At 45.3% G+C, this 19,755-nt stretch overlaps 1 protein-coding gene across 2 annotated transcripts in view; it reads right to left on the bottom strand.

The window, feature by feature from the left end:
* Positions 1 to 19,755, bottom strand: part of DNAJC14 (DnaJ heat shock protein family (Hsp40) member C14) — a 451,504-nt gene that overhangs the window by 287,037 nt on the left and 144,712 nt on the right. For both annotated transcript variants that reach the window (XM_044083663.1, XM_044083664.1), the window contains exon 4: positions 5,485 to 5,604. In XM_044083663.1, coding sequence (XP_043939598.1) covers positions 5,485 to 5,604 — 120 coding nt within the window. The remainder of the gene's footprint in view (positions 1 to 5,484; positions 5,605 to 19,755) is intronic.

Raw genomic sequence — 19,755 nt, 5'->3', positions numbered from 1 at the left:
TAAAACGATCTCTAACCAATTTAGGCATAACGGTAGTGTTGGTCCTAAGAGAGATCCTTGTCAGGGTGGAAAGTCATGAAAGCTTCCACACACAAGGGCCTAAAGTTCTAAGACCCTCCTAGCTGAAATAATGACCAACAAAAAGGACATCTTACAGGTTAGGAATCTGATGTCTGGGAGGGCAGTTGGCTCGAAAGGATGATTTCAGAAGGTCTAATGTGAATAACCCCTCTCAGGGATGGTTTTATCTACGAGGATGGGGGAGGGGGGTGTTGAGAAGGTAGATGAGCTGAAATTGCTGAAGTGTGAATTTTAACAAAGGAGTAAGAAATTCCTTTGTCAATAAGTCTTGATAAGTACAAAAGGATCAGGGGCATCTGAGCCTGAAGAGGCCTCTGTCTCTGTTTTATACACCATAAAGTGAATCTCTTCCATTTGGTGGAGTAAGATTTTCTTGTGCTAGGTCTTCCAGCTTCTTTTAGTATGTCCAGGATCCGTTTGTCAAGGGCTGCCCCCCTCAAGGGGGTTAGGGTATCCATCCAAGCCGTCAATTTGAGTGTTCAGGTTGGTGTGTATGATGCTGCCCTTGCTCTGTGTAAACAGGTCCATTTGCTGGGGCAGTAACCATGGTTCCTTCTTGCTTAGGCCGAGCAAGAGAGGATACCCAGTGCTGCCTTGGCCAATCTGAGGCTTATCAAAATGATCCTTGGACCTTCTTCCCTTAACTTCAGCAACACCCTGGGGAGTAAGGGTAGTGGCAGACAACAGAGGAATAGGCCTGTCCAAAGGAAGGAGAAGACATCAGTCTTCCAGACTACCCTTGTTTTGGTCCTGGAGCAGACCTTTTCGAAGTCAGAGTTTTCTTTAGTGGCAAAAAAGTATCTGGTACACCCCAATCTCTGGCAATGCTGAGAAAAACTTCCCGTTGTAACTGCCACTCATGAGGGTTTGACAGGCTCCTGCTTAGGTGACCGCCAGTTAATTTATTTTTCCTGGTAGATACAGAACCATGAGGTGCAGACCTAGGGAGTTAATGTCCATGGCTAAGCGACAAAGTGGTAACCAAGTCCCCTCTGCTTGTTTATATACCACAGGATTGTGGTATCACTCTTTACTAAGACTACTCCTGATTTCCACTGGTCTTTGAAGGTAGACCTTTCGGGACTGCAATCAGTTTTTAGGTTGATGCATTTGTTCTTGACCTGGGAGTCCCATCTCCCCTGAGTCTGTAAATTGTTGTAGTGAGCCCTCAGGCTACTTCTGAGGCATCTGTGGTCAGTGTTTGGTCCTGGAAATAAACTGAAAGGAAGGCCAAAGCTGAGGGAGTGTGTTCAGGCCCACAAAGCAAACTCTAAGACAGAGAAGTTTCACCCTGAAGTTGAGGGACTGAGAATGTTGGCAACACATATTGCTGAGGTACCACTGTAGCTTCATCATGTGTAGTCTGGCCAGGGGAACATGAGGATGCAGGAGGCCATGTAACCCAGAGCTTTTTAAGAACTCTCTGGAAGTGAAGTAATTCCTGGGAAGGAGATTTTGAAAGTAGATAATCAGAAAGGTAACCTGGTCTGGAGCCAGGAAGGCCCTCTGAAGAGAGGAGTTCAGTCAGCAAAACCCTCAAAAACACAGTCCTTTTTGTGGGGATGGTCTGAGACTTTTGGGTACTGATGGCAAAGCCCAATGAGGACACAATCTCTTGGGTGTAAAGGAGATCTGTTTTTAGTGTTTCTAGAATTGTTGCTTAAATTGGGCATTTGTCCATGTAGGGGTAAATCTTGAGTGCCCTGTGACCTGCAGAAGGCTATCACTGGGGTTAGGCCTTTTGTGAAAACCCTGGGTGCAGTAGACAAGCCAAAAAGCAAAGCAAAGACCTGATAGTGCCTCATACCTGCTCTGAAGCACAAAAATCTCCTGTGACATTTTTCTATGAGAATGTGGAGCCATGCATCCTTTAGGTCTAAGGATACCATGTACGCATTGGCAGAAATCATGGGCAAGAATTTTTGCAAGGTTAGCATTTTAAATTTTGGTACCTGCAAAAATCTGTTGAATCTTAACAGGTCCAGGGTAGGCTTCCAGGTAACCTCTCTTCTGGGGACTAGGAAAAACCTAGAGTAAAACCAATTTCTTTGTAATGTATTTGGTACTGACTCCACAGAACCTCGGGTGCATGGTAGCTGTATTTGCTGTAACGCCTCTGTTGATTTTGTGGAATATCTGGGGAACCTGACTGAATAACAGAAAGTTTGAAATTAAGTCTGTAACCTCTCCTGGATTTTCAAAACCCACTAATCTGTTCTAAGAGTCCAATTCTTTAAGATGGACACCCCCCCCCCGGGGGGGGGTCTCATGGAAGAGTCACAATCATGATTGCTCCCTGCTGGGTCTCTGTTGGCAGGATCCCACAGGCCTATTTGAGTCTGCTTGCCACTGTCTTGGATGGTGGTGCTTCATTTGACTCTTCCCTTGAAGGTCTCCTGTGTCTAGGCTTAGGCTGGGAGGCTGGAAAGGACTACTGCTTGGTAGGGCAACTGTCTAAACAAAGGACGTTGAACTTGAAGAAGGTCCTTGACTTAGCCTTATCCTCCTCCTTAAGCATTGCTTCAACCTTGGTGCCATAAATGAAATTTGTCCAAAAGAAGCATCTAAGACTCATTTCACATGTTCAGGAAAGGATTGCTCCCTCAGCCAAGCATATCGCTTCTAATGACAGATCCTGTATATACTGCGCTACTGAAAGCTTCCAGTGAATCACACCCACAGTGCAAGGAGTGCTTAGCTACTTGACAGCAAGAATTGCACAAGTCTAACAGTTCCTTGGAGAGAGCCTTATTTTCAGTCCCCACCAGTTTTTGCTTCATCTGGTCTGTTTCCTGAAACTTCACCATATGAAACTGGCAACTTAAAGTCCTATTGACCAAGGGAACAGAGGTGTACACTTTCTTTCCAAATCTGTCTCTTTTGTCAGTTGGTAAAGGATTTTAAGTGCTAGCTTTTGTTCCCTTAGAACCCTGAAGCCACCACTTCAGGGTCTGCCACATGGTTCTTGAAAAGGCTCCAATCAGGCTCCAGAACACTAAAATCTATCCAGTTTCTCAGAGGCAAGGAGGAGGAAGTCTGGCTGCAAGGAAGAATCCAGCAAGACAGTCCATTACTTCTAGAACTAGAGGAATAGCAAAGGTTTATGCTCAGGGAGTTTTTGAACGTCCTTAACTTTCTTCCTGAATTATGGATAGTCCTGTACTTTCCTTTTAAAGTGCTCCTCAGGATATGTAGGGTTTCCCTAAAGGATATGTCCTTGCGGGAGGGAGATGAAGCAAGGTTTTCATCACAATCTGAATCCCTACAGGGAGATGCATCATTATCAGAGTGAAAAGAATCAGAAGACTGCTGGGGGGGGGGGGGGGCAGGGACACCCCTTTTCTTTTTTCCAAGATTCAGGAGCACAACCTGGGAGAGAAAGGTGTATGGCTCTCACTATGGTGATCAAATACTCATCCAACCTAACTGATGATGGGTCTTAATTTGGGAGTGGCAGCAGTCAGGCTTTGGCTGGGATGCAGCCTTTTTATATGAGGCCTTAAGTTTGGACACAAGGGCAACATCCGCACTAGCGCTGGGACATGGGCAGGCAAAGGAATTGCAGGGTCTGTGAATCAAAGCAATTTCCTGACGAGAGACTCCAACAGTTTTGAAGGCGATCGTCAGAAGCCAAGACCTGCAAAGCGGCTCCTGACCCAATGGATAAGCAAAGTCCCTTTGCTTATGCAGAAGTTGAGGAAGCTGATGACAAATTGGACTTCGAATGGGGTCTTGACAGAGGCTAATGCTACAATTGGTCGCTGAAGGTGACAGAGGAAGCATCTCACCTTCAACATTAAGCCTAGGTGGACTGGTGGAAGGCGAATCAGCCTCGTCCAAAACCATAAGTTTTGGGCACTTTTTCTTCTTATGCCTAGAGGAATCAACCTTGGTCTGACAGGTGGACAACATAGTATGCGAAGGCCCTGGTGACTAACTAAAGTGATAAAGTGTAGGGCTGAGATTTTAGCCATTCTACTGTTAAAGCGAGCACAGAACCAACAGTTAGGAATGAAGTGTTCTAGGCCTAAACAGATTTCACAAAATGGCGTGAAAGTCCCAGTGCGTTACCTGCTTACCACAGTAGAGAAAATTAACTTTTTCTGACATTAGCCAATAAACATATGAAAAGCTCCCAATGGGGTACTTAGTTTTAGAAGTCTTCTTTCTCTGGTGTGGACCAACTGATGCACTGACTAGCACTCGGCTTCAGGCTCATCAGCAAGAATGAACTGAGGTTATGGTGCCAGCTGACTCCCTTTATACCTAGACATCTTGATGTCTGATGGGGCATCCACTAGCTTCAAGAGAAGGAGGAGAAAATTCTCTGCTAGTCAGGCTGGCCAAGGAATTCCTGCCCATGGCAGGAAGTCCCATCAGTTAAGATTGCAACAGTGAACACGGCGGATCAGCATCACCAGCAGTATGTATACTAACACTGTAGGGCAGATATCAGATGGGCCAGTAACTGTTTGCAAGAGGAAAGAGCAGAGTTACAAGATACCAACTGGAGAGATGTTATGGTACCAGACACTGAAGCATGTTCAAAAAATTGGAGTCACTAAAACCATGGCATTCCAAACGTAAGAGGGATAGGAGTCAGAGCTCTGGACAAAAACAACTTCTGTTCTAGCATAACCCCAGTAGCCAACTGATTGCAACTTACCTATGGAAAAAAGTAACCTATCAGACAAAACAGATAAAATTAGCGGTGTTTCCAAGGTTGAAGGCTCCCCGTACTGCATCTCTACAATCAAGGCTAGGAGCCCCCCAAAAAAAATTGAACAAAGGCTTCTTCTGAAACCTTTTTTGTTGGTTTTGAAGAAATCGGTGAAGCAATATCGAATACCAAACAGGCAGGTGTCTTCAAGCCCCTTCCTTTCAGGCAATTCTTTTGTCTTTAAAGCAGTGTCTTCATTTCTGAGATACTTGTTTGGATTGGTTTCCCTGTTTCTTGTTCCAAGTCAAAAGCGGAAAGAGCTAAACAAAGAATTTGAGAATCCCACCTCAGAAACTGAAATGGTCTAGGATAAAGTGCATCTTCTATTTTCCACACACACCTTTTCATCACAATTTATACGTCTCAATTTCAATTAACATGCATCTCCATCGGCAGAGAGAATCCACTTGCTATGAGCATATGTGGTATACAAGGATGATGCACTGGAAAAGGCTGGCCACAACACCAAAAGGGACTGGGAAGAGACTCTTTAAACAGTCAAAAATTCTCTAAAAGTTTCACAATAATACCTCAAACTCATTAACTTACTAGGCAGCAATAAACCCTACTACGGCAGTAAGCTACTTACAACCTGGCAGAAAAACTAGTAAAATAGGAACACTAAATGAAAACTTTCAAAATAATGCATCAAACAGTAGTACAGTACATAAATCCAGACTCACTTGTGTTTCCCTTGACATTTATTACACATCATTGTGTTCATGGCTTCTTTTAGGTCATCTTGCAGCTTAGTCAGGAATTCATTCATAGATTTACTGAGTTCACTCTCTGCCATCCGTTTCCTTAAGAAACAAAAGGGAGATGTTCAGCTGCCACTGCAGCAATGTGTCACAATTACAAAATCACATAGCTTTCTTCAAACAACCACATAAACATAGACTGGGAGCATTACTCTAGCTCCAACACCCTAGCCCAAAGATTCCTAGAATTTATAAACTCAAATGCTATGGAACAACTTGTTACCACTCCCACAAGAGGGGAAAACATACTGGACCTGATCATCACCAACATGGGGACTCTATGCTCCAGACCAGAAGTGTATCCCTCAATGGTAAGATCAGACCATAAACTAAATCTCACTGGATATTCACATCCCGACCCCACCCCCTGCCCAGAAAACCACAGTGAAAAACTTCTCTAAAGCAAATTTCACACTCCTCAAAACCGAAGTGGAATCCTTCAAAGCCCCCGGGCCTGTGAAAAATACGGCCCAGACCGCAGAATCCTTTATAAACACATTCTATGAACACCTTCAGGAATGCATGGTTCATGCGATCCCAAATAAAACCAAGACCCAATCCTCCAAAGGCAGACGTCCTGTCTGGTGGACCCCAGCCATACACAAACTATACAATAGGAGGAAGCTACTAAATGATAGAGCAAAATCCCAAAAAGGGAAGGCATCACTGATCAGTATTAGCAAAAAACTACGGGCACTCATAAAATTGTCTAAGGCCAGCTTCGAGAGAAAAATTGCACAGGACACTAAGGATAATCACAAGGCTTTCTTTAGTTATGTTAGGAACCTGGGTGGCAATTCCCAGATATGCTCAGAATTAGTCCAAAATGACAAAAAATACACTGAACCCACAGACATTGCCAACATCCTAGCTGACAGGTTCAGCGCAAACTTCTCCCCCCCCCCCCTCCACCAAAAGGGCAAATATCTATCCCAGAAGAGTGCTGCCCCCCTGACATTTCAGATGCTCAGGTAAGAGCCACCCTCTCCAAAGCAAAAAACACAGCATCAATGGGACCAGACGGTGTCCCGGGCTGCGTCCTACATTAACTCCAAGAAGAGCTAAATCCAAACATAAAACTACTGTTCAATCTCAGCCTTACTACAGGATATGTGCCCAAAGAGTGGCGTACAGCAACAGTGGTCCCTCTCCATAAAGGTGGTGCCTCAACGGATCCTGGAAACTATAGCCCCATAAACCTGACTAGCTTGGTCTGCAAAGCTATGGAAAGGATCATCATGGACCTCATAAATAAAGATATTGGGGACCTACAGACACTGGATCCTACCCAGTTCGGCTTTGTTAAGGGCAGATCCTGCCTCTTAAACCTGGTTGATTTCTTTGAAACAGTCACCAAGGCCATTGACGAGGGAAGGTGGTCCACACAGCCTACCTGGACCTCGCAAAAGCCTTCGATACAATACCCCACTCGGGCATTATAGATAAGCTCACCAGCTTAAATATAAACCCCTATGTCACTAGATGGATTGCAAACTGGCTCAAGGACAGAACACACATGGTTAGAATTGCTGGAGCCATGTCAGACTCCAAACCAGTTACAAGTGGTGTCCCACAAGGCTCAGTCCTGGGACCGCTCTTGTTCGGTATATATTTCTCGGAGGTACAGGCCAACACGGAAGGACTGTGGCTGACCAGGTTCGCAGATGACTGCAAACTGGGCGCCATAATCGACTCTCCAGCCGACACAAGCATCCTCCAAAAGGGCCTCATAGAAACAGACAACTGGTGCCAGAGCCATGGCCTCAAGCTAAATGCCAAAAAGTGTATAGTCATCCCCTTTGGCAAAAACAAAGTGCCCACAAATTATCACATAGGTGGTAATCCATTAAGTACAGAAGAAGTAATTAGGGACCTGGGGACCCAAGTTGATAGCAATCTCTCATTTGACAACCACGTGGCCAAAGTGGTTAGAAAAATATTTTATATAGCCCACCTAATCATGAAGGGATTCACATCTAGATCAGGGGAGGTCATCGTGCCTCTTTACTCATCCCTCATCAGGCCCATAATTGAGTACAATGCCCCTTTTGGGATGTACCTTACCAGACACCTGCAGCAACTGGAAAGACCCCAAAAGTACCTCACCAAGAGGATCAAAGGGCTCAAACAGATGCCATATGCTGCCCGATTAAAGAAGCTCCAGCTCTACTCAGTGGCATACCGCCTGTTCAGAGGCGATCTGTGCCTGACGTATAAAGCCATGTCCAACCCGGAATTAACGGACATGCTGCACCTCAGAAAATCCAAATCCCATCGAGCTACGCGCTCGAGAGACTTGAACCTCAGCACTGAAATAAATAGGACATGCTGGAGGGATAGATTCATAACCCAGAGGCTCCCTTCACTCTGGAATAAAATCCCAGTCCAGGTTAGGCAGAGTCCCTCATTGACTCTATTCAAGAGGAATCTTGATGAGTGGATGGGAGATTGTAGGTTTACCCCAGGTATCACTTCTGTGGCACTGTTAGACAGAGGCACAATATACTAACCTTGAAAAAGGGCATAGCAAAATAAATTTAAAATGGGTGGCGAAAGCCAAACACATTCTGGCTAGGCTTATAAATGCCCTAGGGCAGATAGCCTAGTATGAACCCATGAACCAAGGAAATGGTTCATGTAAGAAACTAAGCACAAAGTCTGGATAACAGAAATACAAATTAAGGCCCAGTGGTTCTTATGAACTCCATGTAAAGTCTTACAGTAAAATTAACTGAGTAACCAAATCAACCTAAAAAGCTGTATACTGCAACATAACCTGCACAGTTTAGAGAGCATGGATTACAAACTGAAGAAATGCAATGGATATTAAAATAGTCCGTGACATACAAACTTTATCAAAGTACTATAAAACCAAATTATTCCACTTCTACATTCAAAATAGCCTAAATTAAAGACCCACACATATACTTTCAATATTGCTACTAGAAGTTTCCCCTTCTCTGAATAACTTAATGTGAGCAAGACAAAAAAAATTAGTTATGTACCTACCATAAATGTAGATGTTAGAGTGTTCACCCTGCTGCAGTCATCACACTTGGGTTATCCTGCCGTCAGGCGGTCCCGCAGTCGGCCCGAATTCCAAAGTCTTGGTCCGGTGTCGGTTGCTGTCGCTTCTTCCCTGACGTCAGTGTGCCAGGGGTATACAAGAGGCATCCAACGCCATTTTCTTCAGTTTTTCTTGCCCCAGATGTCACGTGCCCCCAATAGGTAGGCAGAAAATATACATATACACACATATGGCTATATAAAGATTAAACAAAACCCTTAGGCATAAGCAAATACACCGCAGAGGTAGTACAGGATAACGTGGTAGAGATAAATTCAGCTAGTTCAGAGGGGATGGAGGGAGGGTAACCTGGACTGCAGCAGGGTGAACACTTGAACATCTACATTTATGGTAGGTACCAAACTGTACTATGTTCATCGTGTTACCCTGCTGCAGTCATAACACTGGCTGAATCCCAAAGCTAAGGATGGGAGGTGGAGTCAAACAGGGTTAGAAGAAGCTAGTAGGCTCTGCAAAACTGCAGTGGCAAAACCAGCTCTAGTCTTAGAGTATAGAGGTAAGTGATGGTGTTTGGTGAAGGTGTGCACTGAACTCCAAGTAGCAGCTTCCAGAATATCCTTGGTTGGCACCCCCCTGAGAAAGGCTGCTGATGCAGCTGTAGCCCTGGTTGAGTGGGACCTAATGTTAACAGGTACTGGTTTCCCATGATGTGTGTAGCAGAAACGTATGCAATGCCCTATCCATTTTGAAATGGTCTGTTTTGAGAGAGCTTTTCCTTGTGATCCTGTAGCATAGGCTACAAAAAGCTGGTCAGTTTTTCTGAAAGCCTTAGTTTTATCCAAGTAGTAACGTAATTGCCTGTGAATGTCCAAAGAGTGCAGTAGTCTTTTTCCTTTGTTCTGAGGGTTTGGGAAGAAGGTGGGCAAGTGAATGGTTTGGTTTAGGGCCACACTGGATACCACCTTTGGCATAAAGGAAGGATTAGTTCATAGAGAGACTCTGTCTTGATGAAAAATGATGAAAGGTTCCACTGGCATTAGTGCCTTAGCTCTGAGACTCTTCTAGCTGAGGTTATTGCTAGTAGGGCAGTTTTCTATGAAAGAAATTTTAAATCGGCTGAAAAAGCTGGTTCAAAGGGCGGCAGTGTAAGTTTTTCCAGAACAAAGTTGAGATCCCAAGTAGGTGTTGGAGCTCTCCTTGGCAGTCTTAAGTTCTTAGCCCCTCTGAGGAACTGTCTTAGGAGTGGATGTGAAAAAGGAGGATCCGTGTTGTAATGAGCTGAAATTGCTGAGGCGTGGATCTTCATAGATGAAAAGGAAAGTCTTTTGTGTAACATCTCAGTTAAATATTGTAGAATCTGAGGGATGTTTTGATCAAGGGGGTTTAGGCCTTTAGCCTGGTTCCAGGCGCAAAATCTTTTCCATTTGTCTGAATAGGTTTTCCTGATGCTGGGCCTCCTGGCCTCCAGCGTGACATTCATAACAGCTTTGGATAAAGGTGTTGGCTGGTTGTTTAGGTAATTTGCCATGCAGCCAGGTTTAAAAGTCTTGAGCTGGCTGTGTAGAATCTGATGGTCTCGCTGGGTGAGCAGGTGAGGAATTTGTGGCAAAATCCATGGTGGGCCATGGGCCATGTTCCTTAAAATTGGGTACCAATGCTGGCGTGGCCAGTCTGGTGCAACGAGCATCATTTGTGGCCTCTCTAATCTGACTTTCAGCAGTACCTTTGCTAGAAGAGGCAGTGGAGGGAAGGCATACTGTTAATGTTTTCCAACTGAATGAGAGAGTGTTCACTTTCCAAGCTAGTGGTTGGAAGGTCCTTGTGCAAAATTTTTGAAGTTGGTGGTTGTGGGGGCTTGTAAACAGATCTATGTCTGGGCGTACCCATTTTTGAACATTGCAAATACTTGTGGATCTAGTTTCCATTCGTGTGGATCCATGATGTTTCGGCTTGGGTAGTCTGCCAATGTGTTTTTCTTTCCTGGCAGGAATTGTGCTTATAATTGAACCTGGTAAGACAGTGCAGTGTTCCAACAAGGTCACTGCTTGCCTGCATAGAGGGCAAGAATGTGTGCCCCCTTGCTTTTTTATGTACCACATAACTGTGGCATTGTCTGTCTTTATTAGTAGCTGTCCTGGGTGTAGAAGGTCCTTGAAAGCTGTTAGGGAATTCTGCACTGCTGGCACTTCTTTTTGATTGATATGCAGGTGTCTCTGATCTGTAGTCCATTTGCCCTGAATGCACTGCCCTGCCAGGTGTGCTCCCCAGGCATAGTTCGATGCATCTGTTGTCATAGTTTGCCTGGCTGTGGGTAAGGTGAAAGGCTGACCCTTGTTGACGTGACATCATGCCTGTGCCCACCATAGAAACTCCTGTTGAAGGCAGGGAATGAGTGGTGTCATTGTTTCCAAGCTGTGGCGAGTCCATACACTTTTCAGGTACCATTGTAATTTCCTAATGCAATTTTGCAAATGGTATTAGTATGCAAGATGCCATGAATCCCAAGGCCTGCAGAATTTTTCTTGCAGGGAGTTGGGTCTTTGTTGCCATTATTTTGAAATATTGAAGCAGCTGTCGTCGCTTGTCTGGCGTGAGATGAGCCATCTGGGCCGTTGTATTCAAGCTGGCACCCAGGAATATTATGTTTTGTGAGGGTACTAGTTTTGATTTCTTTTCATTTACTGTGTACCCTAGGCAACTTAGAAGATGTTTGACAAATGCCAGATGCTTTAATAGAATGTTCTGCTTGAATAAGGCAGTCGTCCAGATATGGGTATATTTGAATTCCTCTTTGTCTGCAGTATGCAATTACTGGTGCCAGGCATTTTGTGAAGACCCTGGGCGCAGTAGATAAGCCAAAGGGCAGTGCAGAGAATTGATAATGCATTGAACCTGCAATGAAGCGGAAGTATCTTCTGCAATTTTGTCTGATAGGGACATGCAGGTATGCCTCCTTGAGGTCCAAAGTGACTAGCCAAGCATTCTTGCCCAGCATGGGAAGAAGCTGCTGTAGTGTTAGCATCTTGAATTTTGGTACTCGCAGATAGGTGTTAAGAATTGAAAGATCCAGAATGGGTCTTTGAAAGATCCAGAATGGGTCTCTATGTTTTGTCCTTTCTTGGGACTAGGAAGAGTCTGGAGTAAAATCCTTGTCCTTGCTCCTGTGTAGGTACCTGTTGAATGGCTCTTATGTTCCTGAGAGCTGTAATTTGTTTTGTGCCTCTGCCCATTGATTTGGTGGCAGGTTTGGCATTCCTTTGACCCTTGTTAAGGTATGAAAGTGGAATCTGTATCCTTGAGAAACAATGTTTAGAACCCATTTGTCTTTTGTGATTATGTGCCAGTTTGTCTGCAAAACATGCTAGTTTTCCTCCCAAGGGAGTTGCCAGGAGAGATTTGTTTGGTAGTTTGAGGATGGAGTCATTGTGTTTGTCTTCTGCTAGCTTGGGGCCTGTCTTCTCCTCCTTTCTGGGTAGCAGAACCCCATTGGCGAGGTTTGTAAGGGCCCTGTGACTGGCCTCTGCCCCTTGGGCGTCTGTATTTGCCCCTCTGTGATCTGCCTGAAGCTGGAAAGGACCAGTTTTTTGTTGGCCAATTTCTGCTGAAACAAGGGGGTTATACCTGCAAAAAATCCTTGACCGTCTGCATAGCCTTTGCCTTTATCCTCCATTTTCTTTAAAACCTCTTCTGCTTTGACACCAAATAATACATCCTGTTGTAAAGGTGCATCCAATAATTTTGCTTTAACATGGTCAGGGAGGGTTTGTTCTTTTAACCAAGCATGTCTACGTATGACAGAGCCTGTAACAGCTGCTCTACAGGAAGCTTCCAATTAATCAAATCCGCATTGTAAAGTATGTTTGTCCACCTGTTCAGCTGCATGCAACAGATCCTGCATTTCATTGAATTCAGGCTGTTTTGAATGTGTGCTCATTTTTTGTTTCAACTGAGACAGCAGGAATTGTTGCTACTTCAACATGTGAAACTGGCAATTTAATGCTCTCATAGCCAGAGTTGCTGAGGTGTATATTTTCTTTCCCCATCTATCTAGGGCTCTGGAAACCCTTTCAGAAGGCACAGGATTTTTAGCCATAGAAGCTTTTGCTCCCTTAGGACCCTGGGAAATTGTTTCTGGGTCAGCTACAGGGCTTTTATAAAGGAATTTGTGCGAGTCAGGTACTCTGTAGTATCTGTGCTGGGGTAGTAAAAGGAACTCTCTGAGCCTATTCTTAGAATCCGAGTAATCTTGGCCTTCCCAGTGGAAATGTTCCCTCGTAAAGTTTCCCCAAAGGAGTAGTCTTCAGGGGGAGATGCTGAGGGAATAAAATCTTCAGCATCAGAATCCTCATAAGGTGGAAAAGTATAATTCTGTTCCTCAGAAGAATCTGAGGAGAGAGAAACCTGGTCAGAGGATGCATAATCTTCCTCTTGTCTTGGTCTTTTATCAGGAGGGGGCTGGGAACCCCTGATAAGGGTAATCAAATCTTCAGCCATCTTATGCATCTGTTTCTTAGGCATGGGGCCTTGAACTGTAGACTGATGTACAGTTTTCTTTGGTTTTAAAGAAGTTTTAAGTTTAACATAAGATTTAATGGTGAGTGTAGTCGGTCTGAAAACACCTTCTGCAACCGAAGGCGTTTCCGTTGCACCGGTGTCTAGTTCTGCTCCGGTGTCGGTAGATGGCTGCATCGGCCTAGTAGACTCCGCTTGGGAATCCGCAACTATCTGGCGTTCCAGTTCTGTGGTAGTCAGGGGCTGCGTAGGCGCCTCACTGAAAACCGGAGAACCGGCGACAGGCCCAAGTGAGGCCTCGGTGTCTGGCTTATTCCTAGGCTGCCTGTCCTTATCCTTGCGTTTTTTTATGAATGACGGTCGTCGGCTGCTCCGACGGCATGATACAATTATATTTCCTACCAAAGTAATGCCGTGCAAAGTCAAAACGGCGTTTGATAGTTCATTTATTAAACCTAGCGGAAAACCGACAACCTGTGACGTCGTGGTCTGGGCCTAGACAAGGAATACAAGTCCTTATGAGGTATTTGCTTCCCACAAGAAATGCAATTGTTAACTTTTTCTGACATCGGACTGAGGCAAGAAAATGTTCCCCAATGGGGTACTTAGCTTTAATGAAGACTTCGGACTGAAATTAAAATCGAAAATCTCAGGTGTCGGCTGACCGGCACTTGCGAACTGCTTCTGCTTCGGGCACCGCGCGGCAAGAAAGACTGGAGAAAATGGCGTCTGATGCCTCTTGTATACCCCTGGTGCACTGACGTCGAGGAAGAAGCGACAGCAACCGACGTCTGACCAAGACTTAGGCAGTCCCGCAGTCGGCCCGAATTCCAGAAGGCAGGATAACCCAAGTGTGATGACTGCAGCAGGGTAACACGATGATCACCACCACTATGCTTTTTTTTTTTTTTTTTTTTTTTTTTTTTAATAATCCTCCTTTACACTCTACCACCATGAGAGAGGGAATTAGCTTCTAGTTCAAAGACAACTAGAACTAAATGCACAGCCAGCTAATACAAACAGAATGATTTACACCTAACTCAGTACGTAATCCCGACCAACCCTTCCATTAGTCCATATATATCAATGCATCGCCAACGACAGACAGATATTAAAAGGTTAATTAACTTTTTCTTTAAGTACTTAAGAGAAGGGTTGCTAATGATCTGGCATAAGCCAAAAGTACAGTTTTGTACCTACCATAAATGTAGATGTCCGATAGGTATGCATCTGCAGTCGTAACATATGGGTTTGTCCTGCCTCAGGCAGCCATTCGGTCGGCCGGATTCCAAAGTCTGGGTCTGGCCTCGGCTGATGTCGCACTTCACCCGACGTCATAGCTCCTGGGGTATAAAGGCATCAGCAGACGCCATTTTCCTCAGTGTTTCTTGCCCCAGATGCCAGGTGCCTTCTAGGAAGGCTAAATTTGGATAAAGGTAGAAATTCCAAACAGTAGAAATCAAAAAGTATATATACACATATACATACAAACAAATACACCATAATAGATTCCCCCAGCTAGCTAAGAGAGGGGTAAGTACCCTAGGAATACCACAGAGGGGAAAGGAGGGTGGGTAATCCTGACTGCAGATGCATACCTATCGGACATCTACATTTATGGTAGGTACAAAACTGTACTATGTCCTTCAAGGATGCATCTGCAGTCATAACATAGGGGTAGAATGCCATAGCCAAACTGGGGGAGGAGGCACTAAGATAATGATGGTGTAGTTAAGATCCCTTGTAAAACTGCAGTTGCAAAACCTGCTCGGGATCTGGAGTATAAAGGAAGATTGTAATGCTTGGCAAATGTATGCACGGAGCTCCAAGTAGCAGCTTCTAAAATGTCTTTGGTAGCCACTCCTCGTAGGAAAGCTGTAGTGGTGGCTGTAGCTCTTGTGGAGTGAGGCCTGATATTTTCAGTTGTCGTCTTTCCATGAAAAGAGTAACAGAATCGAATGCAACTTCCTATCCATTTTGAAATTGTCTGTTTGGAAATTGCTTTTCCTTGCACTCCTGCTGCATATGCTACCAGAAGCTGGTCAGTTTTTCTGTTGGTCTTAGTTCTGTCCAGAGAGTAGCGCAGTTGTCTGTGTACATCCAAGGTGTGCAGTAGTTTTTCCCCCCTGTTCTGTGGGTTTGGGAAGAACGTAGGTAAATGAATAGCTTGGTTCAAGGATACTCTGGATACCACCTTTGGCATGAAAGTAGGATTGGTTCTCAGAGACACTCTATCCTGGTGAAAAATAAGGAAAGGCTGCACTGCCATTAATGCCTGTAACTCGGATACCCTTCTTGCTGAAGTGATTGCTAGAAGGAAGGCAGTTTTCCAAGATAAGAACTGTAAGTCTGCTGATGCTGCTGGTTCAAAAGGGGGGAGTGTCAATTTTTCCAGCACAAAATTGAGATCCCATGCAGGCAGAGGTGGTTTCCTTGGAGGTTTTACATTTTTGATCCCTCTTAGAAATTGTCTGAGGAGAGGTTGAGAGAAGATAGGAGGATCCATGTTGTACTCTGCTGAGATTGCTGAAGCATGAATCTTAATGGAAGAATAGGACAGGCCATTGTGAAAGAGTTCTGCTAAGTATTCTAGGATGTGTCCTAGGTTTGCCAGTGTGACATCTGTTCCCTTTGATGCACTCCAAATGAGGAATCTCTTCCATTTGGCTGAGTATGTTTTCCTTGTGGAGGGTCTGCGAGCCTCCAGGATAATGTCCTTGACCCCCCTCTGAGATAAAACAGGTTGGTTTTGCTTTATCCAATTTTCCAGGCAGTTAGCTGCAGTGTTTTCAAGTTTGGATGCAGGGTCTTGTAGTTGTTCTGTGTTAGAAGTAAAGGCCATAGAGGTAGAGGCCATGAGTTCGTCCGAGACATGCTTCTCAGTAGCGGGTACCAATGCTGCCTTGGCCAGTCTGGAGCAATCAGGATTACCTTTGGCTGTTCCTCCCTGATCTTCAGTAGAACTTTGTACATCAGTGGGAGAGGTGGAAAGGCATAAACTGTCAGGTCCTTCCAGCTGAAAGAAAGGGAGTCCACCCTCCAGGCTTGTGGGTGGTATTCTCTTGAGCAGAATTTCTTCAGTTGGTGGTTGAGTGGGGAGGCGAACAGGTCCATCTCTGGCATTCCCCATGTCTTTGTTATGGTTTTGAAGATGTCTGGATGCAGCATCCATTCGTGAGCATCTGTGGTAGTTCTGCTTAATCTGTCTGCTAGTGAATTTTCTTTTCCTGGTACGAATCTGGCCTGCAATTGAATGTTGAGATTCAGGCCTAGGTTCCACAGATCCATTGCCATCCGGCATAGAGGGTAGGAATGCGTGCCTCCCTGTTTGTTGATGTACCACATGACTGTGGTATTGTCCGTCCTTATCAGCAGGTGTCCTTGCTGGAGGAATGTTTTGAATGCCTCGATTGCATGCTTCACTGCCAGCATCTCCTTTAGATTTATGTGTAGATTCAGCTGGTCTGGGGACCATAGGCCTTGGATACACTTGTCGTCCATGTGTTCCCACCAGCCTAGGTCTGAGGCGTCCGTGGTGATGGTCTGCCTTGGTTGTGGTTTGTGGAAAGGCAACCCTCTGTTAGTCTGGCAGGCCTGAGCCCACCACAGGAATTCTTGTTTCAGGCATTGAATGATTGGTATCATGGTTTCTAGACTGTGTCTGTGTTGAGACCATACATTCCTTAGGTACCACTGTAACTTTCTAATATGCAGTCTGGCATGTGGGATCAAGATTATGCAGGATGCCATGTAACCCAGGGCCTGCAGGACTTTCCTTGCAGTAAGCTGAGTTTGTCTTGTCAATGCCATGAAGTAAACTGGAAGTTGATTTTGTTTTTCTTCTGTGAGAAAAGCCATCTGAGTTATTGTGTCCAGCTCTGCACCCAAAAATGTTATCCTTTGGGATGGCACTAGTCTTGACTTCTGTATGTTGACTGTGTATCCCAAGGCTTGCAGCAGTTGTATGACATAGGTCAAATCCTTTATTATTTTTGTCTTGTTGTCCGCTTGTATTAGGCAACCGTCCAGGTATGGGTAAATTTGAATTCCCTGAAGCCTGCAATGAGCAATTACTGATGCCAGGCATTTCGTGAATACTCTGGGCGCAGTAGATAAGCCAAAGGGCAATGCTGAGAATTGATAATGCTCTGATCCTGCAAGAAATCTGAGGTGCCTTCTGCAATCTGGTCGTATGGGGACGTGCAGGTATGCCTCCTTGAGATCTAGAGTCACCAGCCAAGACTCCTTGCCCAACATGGGAAGAAGTTGCTGTAGGGTCAGCATCTTGAATTTTGGTACAATGAGATATGTGTTCAGTGCGGACAAGTCGAGAATAGGCCTCCATTGAGTTTCTTTTCTTGGTACAAGGAATAGTCTGGAGTAAAATCCTTGGCCTTGTTCCATAGATGGTACCTTTTCTATTGCTCTCATCCTTAGTAAGTTGGTGATTTGTTTTAGAGCCTCTTTTTTCTGGCTTGATGGAAGGTTTGGCATTCCTCTCTTTTTTGGTAAAGTGTGGAAATGAAACCTGTAGCCTTTGTCTATTGTTTGCAAAGTCCATTTGTCTCCTGTAATGCAATGCCAGTTTTTTGAAAATAAAGCTAACTTTCCACCCAAGGGTGCTTCCAGTTGTGCCCTGGTAGGCGGAATCAGAGCCAAGTCACTGTGTCTGTCCTGTGGAAGTGGTTGCAGTCGTAGCTGTGGCGGTACTCCTCTGGTTGTCAGGTTGCCACTGACGGCCCCTGTAGGCACCCCTTGACTGACCTCTGCCTCTTGGGCGTCTATTTCTGCCTCTCTGTGCTCTGGGGGTGTCTGGAAAGGACCAATTTTTTGAAGGCCAATTTCTGCTGAACCTCGGAGGTTGGACCTGCAGGAAATCCTTGACTGTTTGTACAGATTTTGCTTTTTCTTCCACTTTCTTGAGAACCTCCTGTGCAGGGGAGCCAAATAAACTTTGTTTCTCCATAGGGGCATCTAGGAGTTTTGACTTAACATGGTCTGGCAAGGATTGCTCTTTTAGCCAGGCATGCCTTCGAATCACTGCTCCAGTCATAGCTGATCTAAATGAAGCCTCCAGTGCATCATAGCCACATTTTAAGAAATGATTACTGACCTGCTGTAAGTTGTGTACCAAATCCTTAAGTGACTTACGGTCTAAAGGTTCAGGAGAGGAAAGCTTTTTACTCAGCTGATCTAACAAAAATTCCTGGTACTGTATCATGTGAAATTGACAGTTTAAAGCCCTAGCAGAAAGAGTAGCAGATGTATAAACCTTTTTACCCCATCTCTAATGCTCTTGATTCTCTTTCAGAGGGTAGGGGGGTTTTGGCAGAGGCAGCTGCAACACCCTTAGGGCCCTGAGAAATGGTTTCTGGGTCTGCAGCGTGGGCCTTATACAAGTGGAAGTGAGAATCCGGGACCCTGTAATATCGGTCAGGTTTGGCAGGGGCCGGGGGAAGAGAATCAGGGGCAGAACTGGCATCATTGTATGCATCATCAACAACTGATAGTACAGGTGGTATGGCTAAAGGCCTATGCTGTGGTAAGTGTAAAAAAGTCCTTAGCCTTTTCCTTGAATCAGAAAAATCCTGACCCTGCCACTGGAAGTGTTCCCTCATTGAGTGTAGGGTTTCCCCAAATTAAAATTCTTCTGGGGGGGGGGGGGGGGGGAGTCAGAAGGAATGGAGTCTTCTGCATCCGAATCCTCCTAAGGTGAGTATGGTCCTTCCTGATGGTCTGATAACTCTGATCCATCCGAGGAATAGTCAGAGGAGAGAGGTTCAGGGGGTTCAGTCCTAGGCCTTTTTTCAGGAGGAGGCTGTGAGGCCCTGTCTGGGTGAGGTTGGGATCCCCTGATCAGAGAAATAAGGTCCTCAGCAAGGCTAAGAATCTAGAGAACTGGAGGAAGGCCTGTGAGAGGGAGCTTTAGTAGGTAAGGCCTTGGAAAGTTTAGCTGCCTTAGCCCTGGAGAAGGCCTTAATAGACATAGAAGCAGGGGGCCTAGCTGCCCCACGTGCAGGAGTAGAGATGTCCAACGGAATGGTATCGGACAATTCCTGTGTGCCTGCTTCTTCGGTATGAATTTCTGTAGCCGACTCAGCCGGGGCCTGTGAGGCCTCGGTTGTCGGAGGCATGCTTTCGGCCGAAGAACCGAGGACTCTGTTTCAGCCGAAACAGAGACACTCACGGTAGGCCTAACCGTGGTTTCAGCCGAAACCGCGGGCCTTGAGTGTCGGTCCTTTTCCTTGCGTTTTTTGGCTAAATGTGTAGTCGGAGTCTCCGACGGCATTTTATATGCAAAAGCGGGACCAAAAAACTCTTCAGCAAACTCCGACCGACGTCTAAGTGTCCGTCGGTTGAAGGAAGCACAGGCTAAACAAGCTGATACGTCGTGGTCTGGGCCTAAGCAAGGAAGGCAGTAAGAGTGGAAATCCTTATGAGGTATTTGTTTCCCACAAGTTAAACAATTATTTACTTTGTCTGACATCGGCTGAGGCAAGAAAGAGTCCCCAACGGGGTACTTAGCTTTTTTAGAAGTCTTCGGTAGCTGAAATCTCTGGATCTGACTGACCGGCACTTGCGAACAGCTTCTGCTTCGGGCACCGTGCGGCAAGAAAGACTGAGGAAAATGGCGTCGGCTGATGCCTTTATAC

The sequence above is a fragment of the Protopterus annectens genome, chromosome 9.part0 (genome assembly GCF_019279795.1).
Source record: "Protopterus annectens isolate FY-2018-M chromosome 9.part0, PAN1.0, whole genome shotgun sequence".
Classification (NCBI taxonomy): Eukaryota; Metazoa; Chordata; order Ceratodontiformes; family Protopteridae; genus Protopterus; species Protopterus annectens.
Note: the sequence above shows the minus strand (reverse complement) of the source record. Positions and strands in the feature narration are given on the sequence as shown.